The 19704-nt window shown below is 41.8% G+C and overlaps 1 protein-coding gene across 2 annotated transcripts in view; it reads right to left on the bottom strand.

Annotated features, from left to right (window-relative positions):
* The window catches only part of LOC111261544 (uncharacterized), a gene marked incomplete at its 3' end in the record, with an annotated part of 60321 nt that extends 55089 nt beyond the window's left edge, over nucleotides 1-5232 (bottom strand). Inside the window, 1 exon segment of one of the 2 annotated variants that reach the window (XM_022835131.2) lies at nucleotides 4713-5232. In XM_022835131.2, the coding sequence (XP_022690866.1) occupies nucleotides 4713-4758 (46 nt within the window). 2 annotated transcript variants of the gene reach the window in all.
* Between the last annotated feature and the right edge of the window lie 14472 nt (nucleotides 5233-19704).

The following is a 19704-nucleotide window of genomic DNA, read 5'->3' as shown; positions in this document are numbered from 1 at the left end:
ATCATCATCAGTAACTAATCCTTTTCATACATTTTGATTACTTTACGCCGTTTCAAGGTTCTACAATTTCTAAACCTTTGATTTCCTATCAGCCCAACAAAGGACTTTGCCAGAATTTCAATACTATTGCGTATCTAACACTTCGACAAACTTATGCCTACAAGTATTGCTTGACATCCGGTTATCATGAAAGAGCTATAGTATCATCGCTAAATGTAAGTATATAGGATGTATTTATTTAATTTCTCCGAGCTTTTATGAGAGCGGAAAAAAAGTACTATATTATCGAAAAATCGGACCATATTAATAATACCTCACTTGATCTGAAAACTGAGACTTGAACATAAACACGTATGATAAACATACCCAGTAGCTTAGCATTATTAGGATAACAAAAATTTCTGATTTTCAAATAAAATACGAATAAAGTTACACTATTTAGAACCACGGAATTTCATGAAGACGCCTAAAAAAAAGTAACGATCCTTTTTATTAGCGTTAATTGACAAGCATAATGAGGCATAAACCGATCAAAGGCTATTGCAGTCTGTCTAGAAACTATAAATACATTTATTTTAGACCTATAGTAGCTTACCGACGCTTTTGAAGGTCCAATGAGTGTTCGATGAGATAGGTAATTCCGATTGAGCGTTCTCTGCTTTGCATTTATCTACCACCAGATTCAGTCACCGGTCTCACATTCACAGCAACAGTCTTTAGCGCAGAGATAACAACATTCGAAAAATGAGCCCAGCAAACTGACTGCACAATCCAGAAATGCTAAGAGACACTTCATCACATTAAAATTTACGAAACACCGCCAGCGACTTAAAGCGACCTTTAGGGCACAAATATACAACCAGGAATAGAATCCGATACGAAAATTAGCCTCTATCGAACAGGTTCAATATTGACAAAAACATGTTCAGCCTTACGATAGACCTTTCTGTGGTATACCGTATCCCATACACCCGCGGCAATAGAAGCCAACAATCCCCGGTTTTTACTGTTTCGACCTCTTACCCAAGAACTCACCAAACAACGATTTGCCACATTCAATCGACCACGATTAGCCACAAAACAAACACTGACAGAAATTAGAAAATACACATTGTCAACGTCTGGTAAAGCCACCACTACAATTCCGCGGCACAGCTCACACGGAGACAGGGAACTTCCGTCATGTCACCAACGTCTGTGATTAAGAAAACTAGCCTCAGCACAAACGCCCGGCAACCACCCCAGATAGGGGTGCTCTATCTATCTATATAGGCCCCAACGCGGCCAGCGGCATAATCAGCTGCTAGCTCTCCGCCTATCGATCTGTAAAGTGGAGTATCGTTTTGGAATACCCGAAGCGCTTGACGATATTCAATTATAGCAAAGTTGACGGAAGAGCAACGATGACAGGCTTGGTCGCTGCTTGCAATTTGCCGTCCCGTCAGCCCTGACTTCAATGTCGTCGTCGTCGTCGTCGTCGTCGTCGTCGTCGAAGGGCTTTGCTTCGTCAGAACTCTGTGTTTGTAAAAGCAAGCTCTGGATCAGAAATAGTTAGAAGTAGCGGCCGCCCATTCTTGGGGCAACGGTTAGAGCAGCGCCACTCCCTCTAGCGGCTATCAATGACAAGCGCGCGCAAAGAAACAGCTGAAATAATGACCACTTATTTGTAAGGGAGTCTCGTGGGTGTCACAGAATCCACTACGCCGACATCAGCACTACCATCACGAGCTGGCCATTCGTTGTTTGTTCTGAGTTCTTGGTTGCTTGGCAGCCACGGCCTATACTTCAGCCGCCGCTCACAATAGAGCTGTTGTTGTAGCCTCGTAGTGGGTTGCGTCATGCAATCTAGTTCCGCGTTTAGGTTCAATCTCCCCAAGAAATCCCTAGCTTTCAGTAATGGTAATTTTTCTAATCTTCAGATATAATCTGCGTGCTGCACAACAAACTTGCGCGACGGCGTATCATCCAGTAGGCGAACGATGACAAGCATCGAACTTTCCCATGTCTCTGCCCTATTATTTGTGACAGGCCTTCGTGCTTACTTTGTACCGTGACTGTGACTGCTGCTGGTGCTGTTGTTGCTATTTACGAATAGTGACAACAGTGAATGAATAAATGAGTGTCGTGTTTTCGAAGCTCTGCCTGCCTAGGAATGCGGGATGAGGACAAGTTCAGACACACAAGGCACACTTTAAAACAGGACCTGACGGTGTGATACACGGATTACTAACAGATACCATGGATATACGCTTGCATCACTTGCAGCTGGTTGGAAGACTGTGCAAAGGTAAATCGCCTAGCGGAAGTTAAATTGTGCAGTGGAAGCTTAAGTTCGAACAAAGAGCGGCCTCTAGCGACGAGTCAGAGAAGCAAAGTCTTTTAGTAACTACAACACCGGTAGCTGCCTGCGCGAGATGGTCTGAAAGAAGAGGCCGCTATATCACGGTCCATCCGGCCGCTTCAGGCTGCAACCTGATAGAGGCCGAGCGTTCTCTTGACCGGACGGTTCATCAAACTGAGTAGGACTGATGCGGCGACTCCCGGTATTCGGCAGTTCTGTCTGTGGTGATGCAGGACTGTCGACACAGACTGCCCAAGTAGAGGACAGAGCCTGCAAACAAAAGCAATGACTGTCTCACGGCACAGGATGCGATGGCTGTGGTAGTGGTGCGCGGTTTGTTCGGCTCCGTTTGCTGGCTTGCCCGGAGCTAATCCTGCCGCTGCCACTGTTCGTGGCCAAAAGGAGGAAGAGGCGAGGGAAAAATGCCGGTGGGAAAGTGAGAAACGTAGCGAAGGGATGACCGAATATAAAAGCGATAAATCACCATCCGACAACAGAGAAAAGAATAGTAAATGGAATTAGAGAGCTCGAATGGTAATAATGATCCTCGTTTAGTAATAACGAAGGCTGCAGCGAGGACAAAAACAAAGGACAATGCCTCCTTGCGCTAACTGGGACGTGCTGGAGATGGGACGAATGTTAGCGAAAATAAACAACGGTAAAATGTGAGACGATCCCCCTCCTTGGTTATTAAAATGTGTGTTGTTAATAAGAGCTAAACTAGCAATCTATAATATGATTTAATGAATTTAAAACGGCAAAATTCTTAAGTACGTTTTTCTTTACAACACTTAAGCCGCTAAACGGAACTTAAGACGGGCCTTGTTGGGTAAACCTATAAAGCAGCTTGGTGAAAATATGCCGTAGCAACGATTTGTTGATATCGACGTTCAAATTATTCAGCTGCAATCTCGCAGAGGATAATTATTTGCTCTTGTAATTGCGGTTTGGATCCATTGGGTTGATCGGGCGCGCTCAACTCGGCCCAATTTCAGGAGGTTCCTTGGCACATAAAATTCTATTGTTTTCGTTTTTCTTTACATTTTTAAATTAATAGCAATGGCTATGGTAAACGTTTCAGATTTACATGACAGTTTAGTCCTGCCATTTTGCTACATGTTGCTTAGGATATTATCGAAACTAGTGGATAATGTTTAGAATAAATCTGTCCCGAGACCGTTATACAGCCAGGTTCACGCAACAAAATTACAACAACGACGATCGCTGGCGCTGTACTGGGCAGTCAGGGTAAATATCCTGCACAGGACGGCTTTCTTTGGTTGTCAAGGAGTTGCGGTTTTAATTAGGCGCCACCTGTCTCTGCGTGTATGTGAGTGTTAACAACGACCGACGACCGAATGACCAGTCATTCTCCCCAAAGGCAGCTGTTATCATCACGGTATAAGCTCACGATCTACCGCAGTGTTTATAATGACAACAAGTAAAACGTCTCCGCCTAAATAAAATCTACAACTGTACCTGTTCCTGTCGAGCCATTATAGCTTTTATCCAGTAGACACTGAAATTAGGACCGCTTTTCCTCCACGATCATACGTTTCGTCAGCCACGTGCCTGCTTTTTGCGGTAATTCCCTAGTAAGTTTTCAGGCCTCAACGGCTTGATTAGTACTAGTTCGTATACTCTCCGTTATTTTATGAGAGGCAGATGTGGACATAGTAGCATTATCAGCAATAGAAGCAAACGGTTTGTCACTCAGTGACCCGCTATTGGAACATGGCCGGATATTCGGATCGAGCATTTTATCGAGCAACTGTATCATGCCGTCCTACAACGTCCTCGATAAGTAACATAATCCCGCCGTCGTCCGTGTCTAGAGAAAGCAATAATTTTGTTCTTTGATTTTCTTTGTAGGTTCGTTCAGTACCCTATGAACGGAACTTCGCACATATTAAGTGATTTCTTGCATGTCGTTGCCGATATAAGCGGGGATGGATACCAATATTTAATGTACTGAGTTTTTGGCTAGTCGTCTGTTGACAACTGCGTGACGATCCACTATAAAACTTCGCATCATTAGGGTGCCAGGAACCTTTGTAGCTAGAAACACTTGAATGGGAAAGACACATTGAGAGAAGTGTCCTTCGATATGACAGCACAACGACGTGGGTTAATAAAACGTAGACCACAAACGTTTTCCGAATTTAGGGTCCCATTAGAGTTAGTTGGTGGACGATTGTGGTCGTACAAGTCAAGCAGAGTATTATATGGTGGTAAACAGACTATTAAAATGTGTGCATCTGAGCAGTGTAGCGGTCTGTCTTCTTACTTAATAATAGAATAAAGAGAATTGCATTAGTTATGATTAAAGCGTTTAGATACGTCCGTCGCAGCGTTACTCGATGCTACTTACCCATACTGGATCGCTCGTAAGGGAAAACTCTATCTTTGTACATCATCAGCCCTAGCTTGATTATTATAGCTAGCACCGATTATATCCGTAAGTAATGCAATATCACATATCAGACTTTTCTCGACGAAATATCATCAGGCAAAGTCTCTACGATTCAAGAAGTTATTTACAGCTCGGAGGTCAAACTTGTGCCCCACAGGAAACCGATGTCGTATACGCGAATTCTCAGTCAGTCACTTCAAGTTACTGTTATAAACTTAGCGTAACAATTGTTTTGATATAGTTATAATAATGATTTTATCGGCCACACGGATGCAAGCTAACAATTGTTGCTGGCGTCACAGTAAGCCATGTATTGCTCTAAACGATTACGCCACACACTTCACATTTCATGATGCTAGGGACGCTTTCATTATTTTCCACTGATAGGCCTTCACACGTTATCTAGCAGTTGAACAGTTTGGACACATACGCTTATCAGATAGAGCGCTACTGCTCGTTGAGTCTTAACAACAAGAGCTTCCTTCCTGGCGGCTACCACATATCTGTGCGACATGCTAGCAGAGGTTTCGAACCCGGTCAGAGAGCCGGTTGTTAACCCAGGCGAGAGTAACTGGTTGAGCGCCTGACCAGAAGGAGGAGCTGCACAAAAAGGGGAGTGGGGTCTCATTTAGTTTTCGTTAGCTGGCTGCTTACTTGAGACAGACAGTCAGCCTACCTGCCTACAGTATGCCTATCTACCTGCATCTTGGGTCTGGCGCCGTCTATATCACGACAACGGCCGCTGCGGGCCACGAGGAAGAGCACTATGGTGAAAAATTGAATCTAATCCCAGAAAGCATTTTAAAGTTTCGTATGCATACCTTGTAAGTTTATTTGTACAGGGGTAACTTGTATTATTTTCTATATACGATTTAATGTTTGCAAAGAGTTCCCGGTAGACATACTCAGCGAAATACATTTGCTTTAGCTTGTGTCATTTCGTAGGCGAAATCGGTTCAAGTGCGTGATAACTGTTATTATAATTACATTTCCGTGCAGTTACACATGTGTAACTAACTTCGACCGCGTAATATTCTGAGATTAGTAGTAGCAGAATGATATTAATAAGTATTGAGACACAACTTTTTCTCGCTGATAGAATGATAAGTTCAATTGCCTTTTATAGTCCTGGACTATCGCTCAAGGATTAAGGAGATTGTCTGATTGACATTGAGGACCTTGCTAGAACCTTGAGTCACGGTTTTTGCTAATGATGAACAGACATCCCCATGTAATTCATTTCGATAGTAGAGAATTTTCCCTTACGGTAGAATATGCGTTCGTTTAAGTTTTCGATGGTCATAATTCCTCTAAGTTTGAAGCAACTCTCTCGGATCAGGGTGCTGAAGATCATGAAAGGAGCAAGGGGTTTGAAGGGGGTCGGTACGAGCTGGTTGTAGGCGACAAAGGTGTGCTTCTGCTCGGTTGAACAGACCGAGCACCGACGGCGACCATCCGACTCGATTGACTCATTTGAGTGAGTAGGTGGCTAAATACTTCGTCTAGCGAAGCAATGGCAAACGCTTAAAACATTTTTCGATCTATTTCCCGTGTTCTTCTGGAAGAGCACGCAAGTAGGACCATCTACTATCTACTAGGTTTCGGACGAGGCTTTTCATTGTTACTTAAGCAATACAAAAGAGTGTATTTTATATTTGGGCACCTTCAAGTGTATGCCTAGACTGTTTCTAGACATACACATAGAGCCGGTTAATTTTTCTGAAAAGATCATAGACCATAAACATAAGGTTTCATTTGAACTAGTTTGTATAACTCGTGTGATTTGTCTCATTAGAGAACGTGATATAACAAAATTACGTCGGGCCTTAAACTATAAGGGAGTTCTGCCACATAATCGAAGCGTTGGAACAAATATTAAATACAATGAATGACCGTGTGATCAAAAGAGTCATTTGATTACATGCTTAAAAAGGACCAACTGAGCATAATATCTCACGTCAAACCTGAATTAATCATCCGTGTTATTAGCAAAAAAAAAGTAATTTTGGCCTAAAGCGAGATGAAACATTTTTCATTAGCTGCTGACCGAAATAAAACTGTTTCATCTATCTACCTATATAGGCTACCCCATGAACTAAATAAAATTTTACACTTTTTCATTACCTATTGATCGTTCGCCTAGCACCGAACAAGATACAGCCACAACGATAAATTTCTACCGAGAGTTGTTACCAGTAACGAGAAGTAGCAACTGTACATCGATGTAAAGGAGATATGCCTAAGTTCAGGTTCAAGCCAAATCTCAATTCTAGTCATTTGCATTTGCCAGACAGGGTCTCATACGATGACTATAAAGGCTTGATAGGAGCAAAACGGTCAAAAACAATTTATGTATACATCAGTGTTATTGAGTGCATGACAACGTCCAGCAAAGATCATGAAAATCGACTTGCCAGAGCCCAACTGGGCTTAGTTCGCAGCTACCGTATTGTTCAGGTCTCGCGCTTACGGATTACCATTTTTACGACCGCTGGAAAATGAAGTTATTGACTGTGTATTTGGCCTTTGACTGTGTATATCTGCAAAATCTGGCCGGAAGACTCGTTTCACATTAGAGTTAAAGATTTCTCAATAGCTTAAGAGTGGGCGAAGCCCATCTGTAGTAGTGGCAAATAAGTTTACTAGGAATCTAGAATATTAGCATTTAACAAGTGAAAATCTCCGCAAAATACTAGCAAAATTAGTGACGAGTTTTTATACGTTCTTTATTATTCATGATATGTTTGAGTAAAGTTTATTCGAACTGAAACCAATTTTCGAAAAAAGCTGAACGAGCACGCTACGTGTGTAACAAACTTGAGTCTGAAATTAATTAGCATTGGCACAGCTATTTTTTTTTTAGATATAAACATATCTGATTAAATTTTTATTTAAGGTAATAAACAGCCAAGTATTGTCAGATATTTACCAGACCCAGAAACATCCAATTCTTCTACGTAGAAGTCAGCTTGAGACGAACAATGTTTTGGCCAATTATTTATGTCTGTTCTTGTTACTGATACAGGGTCAAATTTTACAAGCAGCTAAACATCAAAAAGCGCTTGTACGGTTTTTTAGTTGACGAAATCAACGAATTGGCTGAAATGAAATATTTACTTAACATTATGCTATGTCAGAGCAGGGGCGAATTTCGAAATTTTCGAAGATGAATTATAACAATTTTATTTTCGCAACTAACGGATTGTGGGCGGATTGCAATTGAATCTACGACTACGGCTCATAGTCTACGGCTTATTAGATTTACTTCCAGTAAAAATGTAGCATCTAGTTGGCCATTAGACATCCTAAGGTGTAAAAAAATTAGTAGATTTCACCATCTAATAATGTAAATTAAATTTACTAGAGAAACGCTATATGTGAATTATTTTATTAATTAGGAAAAATTTTACGTATTACTAAGGTAATATCGATTTTTTCGATCGATCGAGGGTTTGTCACTGAGTGTGAAACGATTGAGCAACTTATCAAAGGCAAGGTTGGCATTCTTTATTATGATAATCCTGCCATGACGAATGGACCCGATTGGTATTCCAGCGTTAAATAAATGCCAAGTATGGATTCTTATGAAGCTAAAAAAATAGCCTTGATTGAAAAAGCAAACTGATGGTCAAGAACCTATCATAATGGTACAGTCGTATACAAAACAATATTGAAATTAAAATTATTAGGTAGAGCTAGATGAGGGTATATTTACGGTATTTTCTAACGAGGAATATATTAATATTGCCAAGCTTTTAATATTTTTCGAGGGTGCGCACGAGTTAGATCTCTAATGAAGCTTGCATTATCAGGTTTTTTTTCTCTACCTAAGACAACGAGACATTTTTTTTTTTTTTTCGCATTTAGACAAACTTTTTTTTAACGATCAAAAAACTAAATGCCCATATTCTTTTTCTATTGTCGATTCGCCTATCACAGAACGAAGTTTTCGAAAACGGGCTCAAAACAATGTACATTTTTTTCAAAGTTATTGCATTTTTGTTTTCATTATATGATAGTCCTGGGGAGCTATATCGGCCAGGGTGAGCTGGGGCTATACGTGTTTCTCTGTTTTAGGTATGTGTGAAACTGGTTGTGGTCGATACTTTAGAGGGAATTTAAAAGAACGAAGTGACCCTTGAGTAGAACTTAGCTGAGTAAGAAGGCATGTATATGTATATATGTCAAGTTAAACTATGGTATCGTAGTTTCAGACCTGCTGTGTATATGTCGTTGTAATGAATAACATGGTACAAGCAGTTGTTGTTGAAATACATTTTCAAGGCTTTATTGGTATAGCCAGAAGTACGCATAACAAGGGTCGGCGTACGAGCTCCAGCTAGGTGAACTTTTCTAGAGAACGATGCGTAATTTGTCAGTGTTCGTTCTCTCTTCTCGAACAAAACATAACTCGTGAATGTGTCAGTACCTGAGCCATTCAGAAGCCGATTTTACATTGTGCGGCAGAACTTCGTGTAGAACTATGTTTACACCCTTTGTAATTTTCGACCTGTTGAATTCGAGAATCGAAGACTAGTAAATCGCTTCTCTGGCCATAATCACGACCCGTTCTAACAAAGGAAAATCATTTTTGTGTAGTAACCCACTTTTTCGTACAAGATCATTGGTAGCGTATATAATTCCACAAATGGTTCGTCTGAACCCATTTGGCGGAGCTAAATAGGCCGACGACATAAGTGTCTTCAGTCGATGTTTCATCGAAGGTAAATCTCTCCACGTGTCTTCAAGATCAGCAGCAGCCACGTTACACCTACACCATCAAAAGGATTCTAATATTCGGTGTCAGTAAGGTATAACGGGAAAATGCAATTGTTCATTGATTTTTTAGATAAAGCACATATAGGAACGATGTGCTACATATGATCATGAGGATGATCTAGCAAATAGAATTGAACTATTTTTGTGTGCAAATTCCAGTGTATAACTATCGATTATAGATTTTTACCTTCGTGTACGTGGAACGGATAGACCGTTCTGAAAAATAGTCGTCCACGATAAAGTTAAGAGTGTGACACGTTATTCCTTTTCTATAAAATCAGCGAATAAACATAAATAGTAAATTATTTATTTGGACGCATCGTAGCCATTATTTTCCTGAAACGACTCATCGATTAACCGTCGCCAAGGGAGAAAGACGGTCAGTCGTAGCACAGCCCCCTGTTCTCAAATAACCTCCACCTTTATGGGTGGGCATCTCATCGAACCCATAAAGATGACCAACAGTATAGCCCACAATCCAAGTATACGTAATCGTCTTATAGGATAAGTTGATTTAGACAATGGTGTTGTTGATGGTATACGCAGTTAATTTTAGCTAAGGCGTAGCATCCGTCAAATTGTGACCATATCGAAGCTTATTCTTTCCCCATCGCTGCCTGGTGTCAGATCGACGCCCAGTGACTTTTTTCAATGGTGAAGTTTTCAAAACACTTCGTGACCAGCATTAGGCCACTATTTCCGCTGTAGCACTCTGGCTAGGTTGGCTCTGAGAGGGTACGTTAGTGTCAACAACGCTTCATTTAGCTAGGTGCCATAAGTATCTTGTTGTCTGATGGGTGTCGCTTTTGCCGTGTCAGATTTCTACTATTACCTAGCGCTAGTCCAACTGCAGACTTCAGTTACGCTTGTTCTTCATTCCTTTCTCACCGTTTTACCATAGGCGAGAGACAGCCAACACCAGCTACTGGATCCTTCAGACATTTTACGGGAATATTTGATAGACCGGCCGTTAATACGATGACGTGATTACGCCATGTGTCAACGACGAAGGCCTTTCGAGATCACTGAAGTACGAACTCGAGAACTTTTCGGTCCGCTCAGCGCATCGATTGCCTTACAAAGCCACCCGATTATAGAACGTGTACATTATACTGCACGTGGAACGACACGCTTTCCAAGAGTGGTTGCTGCGCCCCTTCGCCGCTAAATGCGGATTCTTCGGTTACAGACACCGGACGGCTAATTTGCCTACCTTAAATTTCATTTATTCGAACATGGCCGACACACGTTTTATGAAGCCGAAACGGCCCGGTGGTAAAAACGAAATAAGGCGTTCGGCTATTGTACGTCCCTTCTCTATTGATGGTAAAGTAAGCTACGTTTTGGCGTCATCGTTGCACAATCAGCCAACGTAATCAAGTGAAAATAAAGAAAAAATATACATAAATCATGTAATACATGATGAGATTTCACAAAGCAAACATTTACTGGGTCCATAGTACAGTATAACTCAGTAGACGTACCCCGGACGGCAGGCGAAGATGCATTAGCTAAGATCGACGCAGACGGAATTATTTCTATGTGTCACTTTATTTTGGTGACGTGCAATAACGTTACTTTAGTTTTCCAGCATAGACGATAGCCAATCATCAGTAACGTTACCATATTTTAATGTATGTATAATATGATAAACCGTATTTACATATTCTACGATACACTGGGCTATATAGCATCTATGGACACCAACAAAATGTGGTTCAGTGGAAACAGTTCTGTAGGAGAGAATTTTTTTTTTTTTTTTTGTAAATTTTCTTAACAGGTGCGATAAATTCCTCTAACGAGAATGTCCCTATAGGAATTATTCACGTAGCTAATTAACGATATGATCTATTCCTGTTATCGTTAACGTGGCGAAGCTCATATAAGCTGCGAATTACTAAATTTTTTGCTTTTAATGCCTACATGTACGTTGGAAGTTGAATGAGCGTCGGGCAGAATCTCAGTTCAGTCTAAGCAAGACTTCAGTCACAAGTGATAGTGCAGGGCAAGACCGCCGGGACACCTCAGTCCTTTCCATTGAAACACTTTGAGGGCAAGCTAAACTGGACACAGTTACCCATTGGCCAGCAAGCTAGAGCACACCCACTGTCAAGCACAACTTACTCTGCTACTTACGAAAAAAAAAAAAAAACAGAGCACGGTGCAGTATACGAAAAAGAAAACAAAATCATTTGGTTACAAACACACACAGTGAGGCTTTCCCTGTCAAGTGAAAGCGCCAGGAGCTTCCTGGCGCGCTGTCCCTTTTCTTTGTTTTCTGGGGCCGAAGTCCTTCGAGCGAAACCGTAAATTCGCCTTCTGTGTTTTGAGACCGAACTCAAGGGCTTCCTCCCCATTTGCCCCGAATGAGTGCTATACGAGACCGTTGAGTTGGTGTTGCGTTATGCGTCCTTCTACCGTGCTATCCTGATTTCCAATGCGACGATCGCCGCATGTCTGCGGCAGACAACAAAATAATTTCCAGTGTGCCCTGGCTACCTGGACCTGGCTCTTGACCACCGAGAGACCTCTGTAAAATGAACGTGTGAACTCCTCTGCTGGCCGCAGTCACTGCTTTTTCTTGCACCGCTTGACAGATACGATCATGTCTTCATCAGCAGCCGCTGTAGAAGCAGGAACACTATCATTAATACTATTATAATCATCATTATGTATTTCGAAGATCCCATGAGTGCTCTGAGAAACGTCGTGGCGAGCAATTGCGAGTATATTATATGGCTAAGCGAGAGACTTTTTAATCGCATCACGTCTAGCAAAGACGGTGTCTGTTCTCAGGAGGGCATTTCTCGGCTGGTGGAAACTGTGGCGATTGAAGACTAGTAATATATCGGACTTTTATCTTGTGAGCTTGCCACCCTAGTTAAGGACAAAGGCGAAAAACAGGTATAAACCAGCGACTGTTTGGAGAACTTGAAAACTCTTTTATCGGTACACAAGGACAATCTAGGGAAGCAGTTGCACTAAAAGCCAAAGCTGATACATAATATGAGGTAAAATGTTGCATTGTTGCTTCTCGGCATTTCCCTCGCTTCGACGCCATTCGGCGGTAAAATACCGGTGGAGCTTAGCTTTGCGCTGAGCATAGGTAACGACGAAACCCCGGTCCTTACTAGGTTTAGGCTAGCTGATGAACGTCCGGTTTCAACGCAAATCTAGCGAATTTCTTGTGCTTCGTTTGCGGCCGAATCAGCAAATTGTCTGAATATCAACATCACTTTGTCGTGAAATAATGATAGCAATGAATTAAGGAGATACAGTGAATCAAAAAATATCACCTGTTCACCCTGACGGGACGGAAAGATCCCTCAACATGAAAAGTCGGATTTTAGTTGATAAATGTAGTATTTATTGCAAATCAATGCTGAACCTAGCTACATATAATACTGTAACATAGTGATATTACTAGACCAACTTTTGTGGAGAGATCCGTATATTAAGACGTTGTCTCGCTGCCTAATTTTCAGCCTGATACATTACTTTTCGAACTATTTTTTTCTAGTCAACGTAATTTATAACCGTGTACCCGTGCGATCAAAAACAGTGCTCTTTATTATTGCATCTAAGCAGAAAGATTTTTTAACTCGCCTGAGAAGGGAGGGTATGGATAGACCTAAGTGATGCTGTCTGCGTTAACTGTGCCTTTCAAGTCTATAGACGAGCCAGCGTTAGGTTCACGCCTGCCATCACTCAGACTATCGTTAAGGCATAACATGATAGTCACTTTTGGAACAGCACCTCAATAAATTATATCACTTACCTCGCGTATTTCATCGCTTTGAAGCTTGAATTTTTCATTGCGACAGCGTTCGGTCATACAGTTCGAAGTTGGCTTTAGATAAAGCATTCATTATATCCAACCATCAATCATTGGACCAAACGCAGTTTTGTCCCGACGTGTTGCTAATCTGATACTGTGATCTACAGTAAAAAAATAGACCTATCCTCTTCAGTTAATAAAGCGTCTTAAGCAGGCGACAAAACGGGTTAGCTACATAGTTTCGTATATTATATTTATATACATATTTATATTCGGTACTCAGAATCCCTGATGAGGCTCTGTAGCTGAATTATGTACCAGTATACGGCGAAATAATAATTCGGAAACAAACAAAATCCACTCTTATCTACGTACGAGTGAGCGCCGATTTTCATAATAATGATAACTGTGCAAACAAGGCTTTTTGACGATTCATTTTTATACACGCTTTATGTAGCTAGTTAGTAGTCACGACCGTGCTCAACACAAATGGCCCGGTATTTTTCAGTATGGGGGATACCTATCTTCAAAGATTACCTTCAAGATAACCATCTGTCACACTGAGAAAACCTGCAAGCGTAATGCGAGTAGAATTGCTTTTGGCAATAGAGCGCCCAATGTAATAACCGGCGTTTCATTCAAGGATCCGTTTCTGTTCGGAGAGAAGACTGCTGTGTAATCTAACGCATACAACTTTAGAGAACGGTGCATATTCTATCTTCAAATAAGACAGTTTGTGTGTAAAGGAAAAATGAACTAAGCTTAATTTAACTCTAATGTTTATGTTTCACTCATTTCTTACCCTCCTCCATGTACTTTCCTTGTTTCTTGCGCTTCGTTATGCGCTTTTTTACCGCAGCTGGTTTTTTGCCCATCTGCGTCCTGGACACGTTTCCGCAGCTTGTCCATTTACTTCCGCGGATATTACGGCTCTAACGCTGTTCATCATTTTCATTAGATTTTGTGTTCCTGCGCGTCATTTGCTAGTCAGATAGGAATTCGGATAGTGCATCACATATGTCACATCACAGATGCTGCAGAACAGCGACCTGCGTAACCTGATTGCCCCTGCCTTTTCGTTGTGCGAATGTTTGCTCTCTGTGTGTTTGTTTCGTATTCTCCGTATGCCTTTTCTCGGCTTTTTTCATCGCTCCTGCTCTGTAGCCTGGTTACGTCACTCCAGCTCACGCTGCAGCCCGCGGCACTGCGCCTTGATGCCATCCGGAGACCTGGTGGCCAAGCCAACGCAAAGAGACACGGTTAAACGATGCAACCGACAGCAAACGAACGCTTGACGAGATGTGGCAGAATGAGACGTAAAAACAAGAAGTGGCTGAATGTGGGGGTACTAACCCATGTGGTTAATCGCTGTCCCAATCGAATGAACGAGAATAACAGGGAGGCACGGCAAACGAGCAGCCCGATGGTTCTATACACCTAGGAGCAGACGGGCGTACAAATAAGGAGAGGACCTAGTACTGCATTACAGAGTAGACGAAGTTGGAATTTGTTTTAAGGGTGCAAAGAGTGACGCCGGTCAGAGACTGAATTGGATAGGGCGACTTTGGCTAGGGAACCAGGGTCGACGTTGGTGCAGAAGCAAACGAGTGTAAGGACCCCGTTACAGCCGGAGCGAAGCCGTGTTAGTCCTGACAGTACAGCCGAGCGAGACGAAAGGGAGAAAGGCCCCAGCAGCGAAAGTAGCGAAGGTGATGGCTGTAAGAAACTTCGTTGCATCCAGAACCGTTGCTGCTACCGTCTGCCGCGGGCGTTCAAGGTGGCAGGGTGCTATAGGGCAAAGAACGTAGACTAAGTAGGGTTCGTTGGACAGTGGAAAAGAGGAAAATCGTCCCTTGTCGTCGTCCTCGGGGTCACGGGATCACAAAGACAACGAGATGTAGAAACGAACAGTCGCTTGCTTACTGACGGACATATACCAGCAGCTGTATGCGCAAAACAAGATGGGTAGGTTGGAAGGCTGTGCTTAGAACCATCAAAAAGTGGAAAAAAGGTAGACAAGGAAAGAGGCTTTCTTGACAGAATTCCAACGTTTCAAGTCGTCCAACTCCTCCCGTTACTCGAGGACACAAAAAGTAATACCAATCAAGCAAGCTACCCGTTTTTTGGTTTTTGGGCAGGATTTCATTGACCTCAGAAGAAGGCGGACATGGAAGAGGGTTAGCTTGGCTACCATTTGGCCATTGGCTGAGTTTTTTTTTACATTCACAATAGTATAGCTTTTATAGGAAGTAATTGTCCCCTAGAAGCTGGTATTTAAAGCGGCATTCAATAGTCAATAATCATTCAATGATGACAAGGTGTGCCTTGTTCGTTCTGTTAATGCGATATAGGAACGTGTAGATATATTGTGTGTATCATTAGTTATTTCAGATTAAGGATTCTTTACCAGCAAACGTCTTATTCCATTTAGGGTTTTAAATCAAGCTTCAAACTTCTACCTTAAAATTAAGAGATAGTTACACGCAAAAATGGAACACCAAATGAGTGAGTGAACAAAAGTGAAATTTGAATATTTAAACAAACATTGCTCAATCATCCTGAACGATTCCCTAGACTTTTCTTGACTCAATGACTCGAACGCTCTGGCAAACGTAATAATCGATATTTAATAGTAATCAAAGAAAACTATGTAAGTTAAAAATGTAAGGCCATTGTAAAGGTGTAAGGTCGGCGAATGCTGCTGACGTTTTCTCTCGTTCATTGCCATTGTTTCCGAAGAAATCGAGCTGACCTACCTGAGTCCTTTTCGTTCCAGCCCCAGGTAGCTTCACTAAAATGTCGTTTGTTGACGCACTCGACTGGCTAACTTGTATGAACTAGTAGGTGGCGTCAATGTGACTTTTACTCCATGCAGTCTGCGCAGTTGGCAGCTGTAGGGGGACAACTCACGGTCGATAATTCAGCAGCTCGCCAACAAGTTACAAGCTTACCACTCGCGTAACTAGGTAGTATTGTTCCGGCTAGTTTTGCAATGGGACTGCTTCGCTGGGCCTAATGCTGGCTCGCTAGTTGGCAACTATACAGAACACTCAGCAGGGACTGAAGAAAGAATTCAGGTACCCACGGCCGCGAAAGACCACCGCCACGTGGCGGATCATATGTATAAAATCTTCTCTTCGTAGATAAATCCTTGCTATTTACCGGACCGAACCGATGCCTAGCTACGTTACGTGTACGTACGGGATGTTCAGTTCAACAGGAAGCAGACGAAACTGAACGCGGAATGATGATTTTCGGAGTAAAAAAGCGTGACCTATGAAAAGAGAATGTATATTATTCCAATAAAATCTCTCAAATTTCGTAAAGTCGTGTACTTTATACAGCTAAGTGTACGTTACGTAGTCTGCGTGCGGTTGAGAATAGAACATACATGTTATGAATCCGCAATTTAGCCAGATATATATAAATGCTTCCAAAAAATATACATTTATTAACAGCATTTAAACACCAATTTATCTTTTCCAATCGTGATGCGAAAAATGGGAATATCTAACCTGTCAAATTGCGGGCGGACATTTACTCTAAATATTTTTTAAAAAATGGGTCAATTCGTACGAGCGCATATGCGCTGGCTAAACGTTTAATTAAATTCATTTTTGTCTATTTTCGTAGAGATGAAACTAGGATTATGAAAGGGCCGAGAAGAATTAGAGAAAAAAAAGTAAGCATTTTTTGCGTAACAAAATACCGCACGTAATGCCGCTATTAATGATCTGAAGAAATACGCATTTCGTGACCGTTGATCGCTGACAACTGCGACAGTGTTAATATGATCGATATCATGATCAAGATTTTCTAGTCTTGGCAAGGTCTATGCTAGGTTCAACTTGAAGCCTATCAGTCTGAGTTTACTGACTGGCTGAACGCGGCCCCTGGCCACACGAGAGCCAGTAACATCAATTTATGCCCCGCTGGTGAATACTGAAACCTACGAAAAATCAACTATCGGACTACCTGTTCTCTTTTGATTTTTTTCTCTAAAGTTGTTAGCACATTATACAGTGCAACCAGCACAGCTCTTCATCACGACTTGCATAAGTAGATTGTCTCTGAAAATCAAATAGCCAGATATGGGTAGGCGTGGAAACCCTATTCACTTTTCTTAGCAATTGGCCGCCGAAAGACCAAAGTATTTAGCTTTCCGTCCGATGCGTATATATACCACGTTATCGTTTCCACTGCCTTCCTCCCGTTCACGTTCAGTTTATCTGGGAGATTAACCCCCGGTAGTGACGTAAGATTAATAGTTTTGGACGTCGATTCCGTTGCTCTTTGTTTAATCGCAGAGAACTTGTAAAAAGAAGACGGTTCTAGATTTGAAATTTTATATAAGTTAATCAACTGGCTAGAAGCTGATTTGCCAAGCCTAACATGGATAAGAACAAATCTATCAATGTGGACGAGAGAACTTTAAATGCATTACTGGAGGTTACCAGTTTGGCACAATACATCAGATCTCGGGACAGTGTGAGGTCTATCCGGAATAACTGGTGTTGGTCCAGCAAAGTGATACCAACTAATCTTATACCCGTCTGCATTGAGCTTGACTCCCCACCAGTCCAGTTGTGTATTGATTATCATTACGAATTGGCAACAGAAGGGGTAAACGCCTCCGGGTAAGTTAGCAGTTAGAAGTCACAATAGCCAGGTTCCCCATTATTTCGAACGTGCTTTGTCCCGAACGATGCACACTGCGATGCGCGTCCTGCGATGCAGACTAGACCTGTTTGAAGCCTGACTATCCCTTCGACTTTTCTCTTGGTTCCCGGGATTTCTTGGAGCGTTTCTACGCGTATTTAACTAGCATCTCCTTTTCCAGCAGTATTTTTTTTTATTGGTTTTCGCCGTTTCTCTCTATCCTCATATATATCACGGATAAACGCTTGGATGTCCGATTTTTATTCCTTTCAAACTCCTTGTTGGTCTGCTTTCTACCAACTCAGGTGCGCAGCTCTGTCGATTTACGCAAGGCATAGCCCTTTGTACCCAAGTCGCAATGACGCATATATCAGATGACGTTTTTCTAATCCGGCAGAAGTACCTTTATAAAGTGTCCCATGGAGAACTGTGTGGTACGTCCTTTTCCAACCTGGGTTGTCAAGGCATTTAATTAGCAAGTACCAAGACTGCTTAGGTGTTAACTGTTCTGTAGACCTGGATTACCCGCTGTGAAAGTGTGCGCTGGACTTTTCATGGACTGGAAGATTTTCGTGACCAGTGCAGTAGTAGCTCCAGGTATTTTCCGCTATTGATTAGCTCCAGGTATTATCCGCTATTGATTCAAATACAGATATGCGAAGCCTTCTTGTTTCTTCTTTTATATTATGGATATTAGGTATTAGATTTCTAACTTAGCAGAGGCTCCAATACTTTCGTCTGCGGCTTGTCTACTATGGTGAGTTCCTCTCATGGCTTTCCTTGTGACCTTTAGCCAGATGTTTAGGCAGGACTTCCTAACAAAAAAGAGCACAGCCTCTGTTGCATATTACAGACCGCAAGCTACTCTCCAAACCTGTATTATGACACGTTAAGAGAGAGTCTTTCAGTTTACTGCTCTATACGTAAAGTTCTATTCTAGTTTAGTGCAGTGCCGCGCACTAACTGGATCACAGGAGAAAAGTCCTGTGTGAGATTTTGACTAACTTGCTTGGAATAGTTCGAGTTTAATTTTTAATAGTTATTCGATAACTTAGGCCAGAAGTTATTCTGGCAGTGATAAAGATTCGGTCACTTACGTTGGGTAAAGCTACTAACCTATACTTCTTCTGTGTGCTCTCTTTAATTTACTGATTCATTATCTTATTTAGTTTGAATAGATCCTCAGACTGCGATGCTTGGTTCACTTTCGTCATATTCTCAGTGTTTCATTTATTTACTCTGTTATTTATTTAAAAATACTTTTCTTTAGTTTTCTTCAAATTTCTATTAAATTCTGCGCTTTTTATTTCTCCGTGACAATCTCTGATCTAGGTGACATCAGTTCGAGTGTCTTTTCTTGCATATTGCGACTTCAGAAAGAGCCTCATTCGCTCAAGCTGTCCTGCTTTCGTTGTATTTACGATGGCTGCAAAATCAATTACGTACTCTATTAAATCCGTTTCCAGCGGCATGTCGTTGGACGCCAAAGATAATCGTATATCAGAAGGACTGCACTAAACTCCTCTAAGATATAAACTGAGAGTTGTCGACAAGACGCTGTTTTTTTTGCTCTGTTTTGCATAAGGTCAAAAAACGAACGATGGATAAAATCGAAGAATGACGCCAAAGTAAAGCCCTTTGGGGACCGTTTTCACTCTTCTGAAGCTGGGGAATCCCGCAACAGAAAAAAACTTCCAGGAATGCAGTCGCATATTTTGGCGCAGAAACGTTGGC

Source organism: Varroa jacobsoni, unplaced genomic scaffold, assembly GCF_002532875.2.
Source record: "Varroa jacobsoni isolate VJ856 unplaced genomic scaffold, vjacob_1.0 scaffold_567, whole genome shotgun sequence".
Taxonomy (NCBI): domain Eukaryota; kingdom Metazoa; phylum Arthropoda; class Arachnida; order Mesostigmata; family Varroidae; genus Varroa; species Varroa jacobsoni.
This window is presented reverse-complemented; position numbering and strand designations above follow the sequence as displayed.